At 37.9% G+C, this 7,704-nt stretch overlaps 1 protein-coding gene across 8 annotated transcripts; it reads left to right on the top strand.

Annotated features, from left to right (window-relative positions):
* The first annotated feature begins 323 nt into the window (after positions 1 to 323).
* Positions 324 to 5,609, top strand: LOC132640966 (palmitoyl-acyl carrier protein thioesterase, chloroplastic-like). Of its 8 annotated transcripts, none has more exons than XM_060357780.1 (8): positions 326 to 627; positions 901 to 1,001; positions 1,075 to 1,324; positions 1,402 to 1,535; positions 2,269 to 2,382; positions 3,131 to 3,302; positions 3,385 to 3,453; positions 4,790 to 5,524. In XM_060357780.1, the coding sequence occupies exons 3-8, from the start codon at positions 1,169 to 1,171 to the stop codon at positions 5,081 to 5,083; spliced, it is 939 nt and encodes a 312-aa protein (XP_060213763.1). In that variant the 5' UTR covers positions 326 to 627; positions 901 to 1,001; positions 1,075 to 1,168; the 3' UTR covers positions 5,084 to 5,524. The 8 variants fall into 8 exon arrangements, with proteins under 8 accessions (XP_060213755.1, XP_060213756.1, XP_060213763.1 ...); XM_060357779.1 differs by having other exon boundaries at positions 326 to 504; positions 901 to 914; positions 1,002 to 1,324; positions 4,790 to 5,523; XM_060357778.1 differs by having other exon boundaries at positions 901 to 914; positions 1,002 to 1,324; positions 4,790 to 5,523.
* The last annotated feature ends 2,095 nt before the right edge of the window (positions 5,610 to 7,704 follow it).

The following is a 7,704-nucleotide window of genomic DNA, read 5'->3' as shown; positions in this document are numbered from 1 at the left end:
TTCTTGCACATTTACCTCTTTAGCGACGTGATTTGCAATCAATTTGTCCAACTCAACCAAACTAGTGTCACATAAGTATGGTCAACGCTAAACATGTACCTTAATCAACTTAAGGTATTTAGTTGAAAATAATAAAGTTAAGTGATTGACTTTACAGAATCGTACTAGTAAAGGTACCAATTAATGTATTTAGGCAAACAGAAAAGAAGAAACAAACACAAAAAGGAGAACATTTAAGAGAGAGCGGGGCAGTTGTGTAAATAATCCGTAGGCGATTAGGCGAAGTTAAACGCTAGGAGGGGGGGGGGGGGGGGGGCACGGTTAGTTAGTATAAAAAGGATACCGAATTCCAAAGACCAAAATCATCTGCGTCCCTTCTCTCCAAAAAACAGAAAATTCAGTGTTTAACGGTTATCCGATCCAAACTGAACTCCTTAGTAATACTGTTTGAATATATCAGTGTTTTACATTTGTCCTGTTCGTAATTCTGAGCTTGCTAAGAAAGTATGTAAGACATTTTTTCTTACATTCTTCCATTTTCCAGTTTTCTCTATCGACAATGTTGTGTTAATTCAGTGAAATAAATACGAATACCGGAGAGGGAAACTTGTTTCTTTATTGTAAATGGTAAGAGGAATGTCGAGAATTAAAGATTCTGTTTTAATGGCAATCAAAGCGGAATTGTTTTTCCGTTTGATTTTATTGTGTACTACTGTCAACTATATGTCTCAATGTCAAACTAGCCTATGGACCCTCTCTATTTAAGTTTAGTCTAGTTTTAAAGCGTTAAAATTTTCTTTAGCCCTTTGACTTGAAGAAATATTAAGACGGGTTTTTCTGTAATTATCAGTGAAAATTTGAAGACTAACTTGGAAATATATTGATTTGTTGCTTTTACAGGAGTGCAGAGAGAGGTAGTCCTGTTTTGATGTATTTTGTTGATCTGTTGAAAATTTGGAGAAGTTTGTAATCTTAGATGATGTTGGTAACTGCTGCTACAGGTGCATTTTTCTCTGTTGCAAATCATTCACCTGAATCACGAGGAGTCAATTCTAAGAAGTCTTCTTTTGGTAGCTTACAAGTTAACTCCAATTCTCCTCGGAGGACAGTTCTGAATCAGTTACCTGATTGGAGCACTGCCATCACTACAGCTTCTTTGGCGCAACGGATGATGCTTGATTGGAAGCACAAGCACAATGACACTTTTGGACTGGGAAAGCTCATCCAAGATGGCTTTGTTTTTCGTCAAAGTTTCATCATCAGGTCTTATGAAGTAGGACCTGATAGGGCCGCATCTATACAAACCATGATGAATCATTTGCAGGTACTTTTTGAAATTGTCTTGAAGCTGTGATGTGTCTTATACTTGACTTGATGAACTCAGTTGAGTGGGTTCTGCAGGAAACCGCTCTAAGCCACGCAAAGTGTATAGTACTCATGGATGCTGGATTTGGTTCAACTCCAGAAATGTCCAAGAGAAATTTGATTTGGGTTGTAGCAAAGATGCAGGTTTTGGTGGATCGCTATCCTACTTGGTATTTTTCTGCTCTTGAGTTGACGGTTTTAGTTCCTTAAGATAATGTGAGATGTATCGTTCGCCTCCACTACATCTTTACCTAACAACTCAACACATAATCATCCTCCTTTAAACTTCCTCTCTTCCTCTTTTTACACCAATAACAAGGTGAAGTAGTGTATCTGATAAAGTTCAAGCATTTCTGCTTTGCGCATAAATTAATTGGTCAAAGGCAAAGCACATCAGTTCTGGAAACTGTGCCCGTTGATCGTTAGCTAATGCAACTTGAAGCTGTGGGTGATAATCCTGAACCGCAGTTAAATACTTAATAAAGCTTCATCCAACACTTGGCTTTAATTCTGCAAATCTGTTTTCTGTTCTAGTCGTAAAGTTTCTATAAAGATTTTACAAACTTTGCTTATCTATTTTTCTGGTAGGATCCTATATCCATATTCTTCCAAGGAACATCAATAAACATTTTGTTTCTCCCTCTGTTGCTATGTCACATCTGTGCTGACTATTCAGAAGAGAAATATTGAGGGCCTTGTTATATTTTGTACTTCAAGTTATGACAATGTTTTGTGCAATAGCTTATGTATGCCCTCAGTCGAATATGATGATTATTTGTCTTATGCTAGTTTCTGCAGATCTCTAGATCTGTGCCTCGCAGACTAATTTCACATTTTCCTTTTCCATCGCGAAGAAAATTAATCATGGGGATCCGTCTTCTTGCTTTGGTTTCTTTTGCTCAGGGGCGATGTTGTTCAAATAGACACTTGGGTAACTGCTTCAGGGAAGAATGGTATGCGGCGTGATTGGCTTGTCTGTGATAGTAATACTGGGGATATATTGATGAGAGCTTCCAGGTAGACATAGAGACTAGTTTTTGACTTCCCACACACTTTGATTATATTTTGAGTTCATTCTGAAGCTTATTTCTTTGTTACTCCCTTGGTCCCACTTTAAGTGTCTTAGTTTGACTAGGCATGGAGTTTAAGAGATAAAGAGAGATTTTTTTAATCCTATGGCCCTAAATTAAAGATGTGTATAATGTACTAAAATATCATTTGAATCTTGTGATTATAAATTTGTCATGCATGATGTTTGAATTGTCAACTTACTAAATATAGAAAGAAACATTCTTTTTAGGACAGACCAAAAAGCAAAGTAAGACACTTAAATTGCGACGGAGGGAGGATGTTTTAAATAATAAAAGTATCGTGTCGCTACCATGTATTGGCTCTCCGTTGATAGAAGCCTTCACTTTGAATTCATCTTTCTTATAATGGCCAATGCTATAATTCTGTTATTGTCTCTAGTATGTTTAGTAGGCAAATATGGAAAACATCTAAGCTTAATTTCTGTTTGGCTGCCCACAGTTTGAAGAATTTATTTTGACTGTATTTACTTTCAGAAGCTTATGGGTTGTCTTTAAATAGAAGGATCTTATCATAGCCATGTAGGTTCGACTCTCTGTTGATGGAGGCCTTCACTTTTGGTTCTGTTTTTTATGGAAAATGATACAATCTGTTGTTGTCTCTAGTATGTTTCCCATATATGGAAAACATCTAAGCACTTAATAATTTGGGCTGTTTTTGCCTCCGTTGGTTGCAGCTTATGGGTGATGATGAATAAAGAAACGAGGAAATTATCTAAAATGCCAGATAAGGTTCGAACTGAAATTGAAGGTGTTTTTGTGGATTCGCCTCCGCTTCTTGATGGGGACAGCAGGAAGTTACCAAAACTTGATGAGACGACAGCAGACAACACTCGTACTGGTTTATCTGTGAGTAAAAAGATCCTACATGAATGATTTCATGGCTTTCTAGTGACATTTTTAATAACTTACCGATTTTTTAAATTCATAGCCAGGATGGAGCGATTTAGATGTGAACCAGCACGTTAATAATGTCAAGTACATTGGCTGGATTCTTGAGGTACATCTTCCTTTTCTTTTCCCCCTTACTTTTATTTAAAACCTATTTTTCCTTTTACATGGTATTGATAGTGAATTATGATAGTTTGCATTTAGATCGCGAGTAAGTACTGTAATAGACATCTTTTAAACCATCTTGGGAAGGAGGTAAAATGAAAAAAGAAAAGTAAAATGAAAGACAAAAATCCAACAAAGTTTTTGCTGGTATTAGAGATTGCTAGGTTTCAAACCAGCAATATATACTTCAAATATATGGAGGAATGAGCTTTTCCTTACATAATGAGTGGTAGAGTATTACACATATACATCTGCACAGGTAGCAGGGTATCCTTCATTTCTCTTTTGACTTGTGTGCATTTAGGATAAAAGTAGGTAAGATAACTGGATAAATGTTGTTGCAAAAACTTTGCTTCTTGTACTTTCTCACGTGATAGTCTCTTGGATAATTTTTCACCAAGTTATGACTAATGCTCACTAAGAACAGATTGCTTGAGATTCTTTAAGTTTTATATCAAGTAGCTTCTTGACTGGATTTTGACCCTTTTGTGATTTTGGGCATGTTGTGGCTCATCACTCATGTGTTTGTGGCTGAATTATGTTGGGTTTGTCATTTTCCTGAGCTCAATGATTAACTTTATTATCTTCCTGCTGGTAAATAAAAATGTCTGGCGCACGCCTCGGATAGGTTCCGCAGACATATTTATGCAGACAAGGGTAGAGAGATGAACCCATTATCCACAAAGCTTCGAACTGTGTGCCCATCCCTCATGGATTTCTCGGTTATCAAAATAATAAAAATGTCTATCTAATTTTGGTTATGTCCTATGATAGTCAAGTCTAGTAAGTGAAACACCTTCCACTGACTTGATGGCGCAACTGGATTACGTAAATATCCTTGTAATTTTTTGAACTCCACTGGATTTGCAAGGAATTTCACAAGCTAGACCTTCAGCACTTCAATCTTTTCACGCATCCCCCATTTTGCCTCAAAAAAAGAGTTATGTCAGTGTTGTGTATGACTCTGCTCTTTGATCATTCATCATTCACCTAAAATATGAAAGTTTTATTAATCCAAGTCATAATTCTAGGAGGTCTGAATCAAACAGGAAAGGTGAGAGAGATTAAACAGAGTACTCCATTTCTGTAATAATTTTTTTCTCAGTTTTCTAGTTCTGATCCATTGAAAAAAATGATTATAGTTGGTGAGAATTCCAGATTACTGTGTCAACTAGGTTGTTTATTTCACGTGTCATTAAGTGAATATACAAAGAAATACTATCTGTAGTTGTTAGAATCTTGTTGACATATCTTTTGTTCTTATGATTATTGTCATTCAGATTTTGGGACAATGTGTTTTGTTGCAGAGCGTACCCATTCAAATACTGGAGGGTTATGAGCTTGCTGGGATGACATTGGAGTACCGACGGGAGTGCAGAAGGGAGAGTGTGCTGCAAGCTCTCACTTCCGTACTGCAAAATGCAGATAGTGATTTGGCCAACTCCAGCAACGTTGAGTGTCAGCATTTGCTTAGACTGGAGAGCGGTGAAGATGTTGTGAAGGGAATGACTGAATGGAGGCCGAGATTTGCCAACAGAATCAACAACAATGGGCAATTCCCAGAAGTTATGTAGTATTACTATCACAAAAGTTCAGCAAGCAGTAGGCATCCTTCACCTTATGGGGCTTTGGATGCCTCTACCTGAATCTAAAAGGACTTGCGGGAAGCAGTGTTTTAAGAGGCGGGGGTGTAACGCGAGGCGGTTTACGCAGTACGGGGCGAGGCGTAAGTCTCGAGACACGGGGTGTAAGTCTCATGGATCTACGGGGTGTATGTCACATGTATCTTCAATTTTATAATTTTATTACTAAAAAATAAGCAAAGGTAAAGTTTTCACTAGAATTCTGTAATAAATTACCAATAATATAAAAAGAATTATTATAAATATTATTTGAGAAAGGTACCAACACAAAAAATGTTAATAGCCTAGATAATCTTTAAAATGAAATCTTCATTTACCTCATCATCAATCTCCGGATCTATTACTCCTTACTGACCTCAACTAATATTTGCACTGACTTTTCTTTATACATTCAAAGAAGGAGAATGGCAAAAAGTGTAAGAGCAATGAAAATCTCTGTCATATCAGTTTCAGACACAATCATCTAAAAAAAAATACTATTTATGACAGTGTTATTTTCTATGAGAGTTGCTTTATTTATTTATAGAGTTTAGGAAAAATCGAGTCTATTGCATTTTGTACCCTTAATGTGTGCCCTCTTTTGTGACTTGCACCCTATCTTATTTTGTTTATATAACTTGCACCCTAACCTCTTCAATCTTTTGCAAAACAATAAAACCACATTTTGTTTTATAAATTTACCATGAGGGCAAAATAGGAATACAAAAGAAGAAAGAAATAAAAAATGACATAAAATTAAAAGAGAGCTCAATCAAACAGATTTTTGTCTCGTTCCCTTCAGATCACTTAACTAAAAGTAAAAGAAAGGACATTTTGTCCTTTTTGTGGCTTACCAAAACTAGTGTTCTCTTCCCAAAACAGGAAACTAGAATGAATTTTGATACCTTCTTAAACAGTACTCCATTTCATATGCACTATCTTGTTATATTTTCTTACTCGATTCATATGCACTATCTTGTTGTATTTTCTTACTCGATTTTAAGATCACTTCTGACACTAGTTACCACTTAGTCACTCATTCCTGAAATACATTTGACTTTTACACTTGCAATGTGTCTTTATCCCGTTAACTTCTCCCAGCCATTAGGATAATTATATTGTTGTCTAGCACTTTTAATTATGAGGTTGATTTATTTCAACTGTTGTTGTCCAAGTGAAGGCTATATTTGTATACGGTAAGAATCGAATATATGTTAGACCGGTGAGACCGGTGACCGAGAAAAGAAAGAGATCAACACGGGTATGGAGATTTACTTTCTGGATCGGAGGAGTGCTCGAACCGAGAAAAGGGAAGAACATTGTTTGGTCCGATTTTCCCATAGCCAAGTTGATCATGGCCGTTCCTCCGTTTGATCGTGGCCGTTAGTCCGTTTGATCGTGGCCGTTAGTCCGTTTGATCGTGGCCGTTGGGCCGGGAGATCCGTTACGCGGTTGCCACGCGTCGATAACGTCCTGCCATGCTCAACTGTCAATCGTACGAGTGTCAGACCGTACGGCCAACCTAACCCAACCTAACCCATTTCAGAGTTTTTTCTTTATTTTTTAGTTTCTCATGTTGTATGAAGCCCATGGGGCAATACTATAAATAGGGCTCATTGCCCTACTTTTGAGGGGTTGGTTTTTCTCATACCAAGAACATTTTGTAATAGCAAGATATATAAAATTTCTCTCTCTAACATCTGATTTTGGCTCAGATCATCGTGTTCATCTTTTAAATCCGCTTGATCAAACAATATTCATATATTAGTAGATACAAAGCCTATAGTACACCGCAAATTATCAGTTGCTCCTTCATAGCATATTTGTATATTTCTTTTCTCTATCAAATAGATTACGGCACAACCACATATCCTATACCTCACTCATAAATTTAATTGATTATCCAAATTCGGGGTAAACAGTTTGGCGCCCACCGTGGGGCTAGGATAATAGTGGTCTTTGATCTTGATCTCTACCTTACCCTTCAAAACCAAAAACATCCTCTATTCGTCTCTGAAAAAACGGACCAAATGGCTAACAGTGGGCAATCTGGTCACGTCAACAATAACGAGATCGTAGCCGAAAATGAAGACAGCAGGCCACGAGGATTACCAAACCCCGCTGACCCTAACCCCGTTAATTCGTGGGAGGGCCTCAACCGACAAAACACCGTGGACCAGGAGAATGCCGCCCAGCCGGCCACTGACCCTTTAAATACTCACAATTCAATTACTTTGTCCTGGACGTAGGGCCGGAAAGAACCGGATACCCCGAATGATAATATTAACTTACGTTTAATTTTTGAAATATCGTAGGGACAGAGAGCGGCGATTGCCGAACAGGGAATCGCAATAGCCCAGTTGCAAAACGGAAGAGATAAAACGACCCCGGAGAAGGCGAAGGGTGTTGCTGAACCTAGAAGAGAAGAGGCACGGATGGTTGAAAGCAACAGGTCCGGAGTTGGTTCATCCACCGAGGTCCTGAGAATGCTCGAAACGTTGGCGAAGCGGGTAGACTCGATCGAAAAAAGGGTGGAGACCTACAACTCTCGGGTGGATCAAATCCCGGGGGCT

The sequence above is a fragment of the Lycium barbarum genome, chromosome 5 (assembly GCF_019175385.1).
Source record: "Lycium barbarum isolate Lr01 chromosome 5, ASM1917538v2, whole genome shotgun sequence".
In the NCBI taxonomy this organism is placed as follows: domain Eukaryota; kingdom Viridiplantae; phylum Streptophyta; class Magnoliopsida; order Solanales; family Solanaceae; genus Lycium; species Lycium barbarum.
The sequence above is the reverse complement of the archived record's forward strand: the minus strand, read 5'-3'. Positions and strand labels throughout refer to the sequence as shown.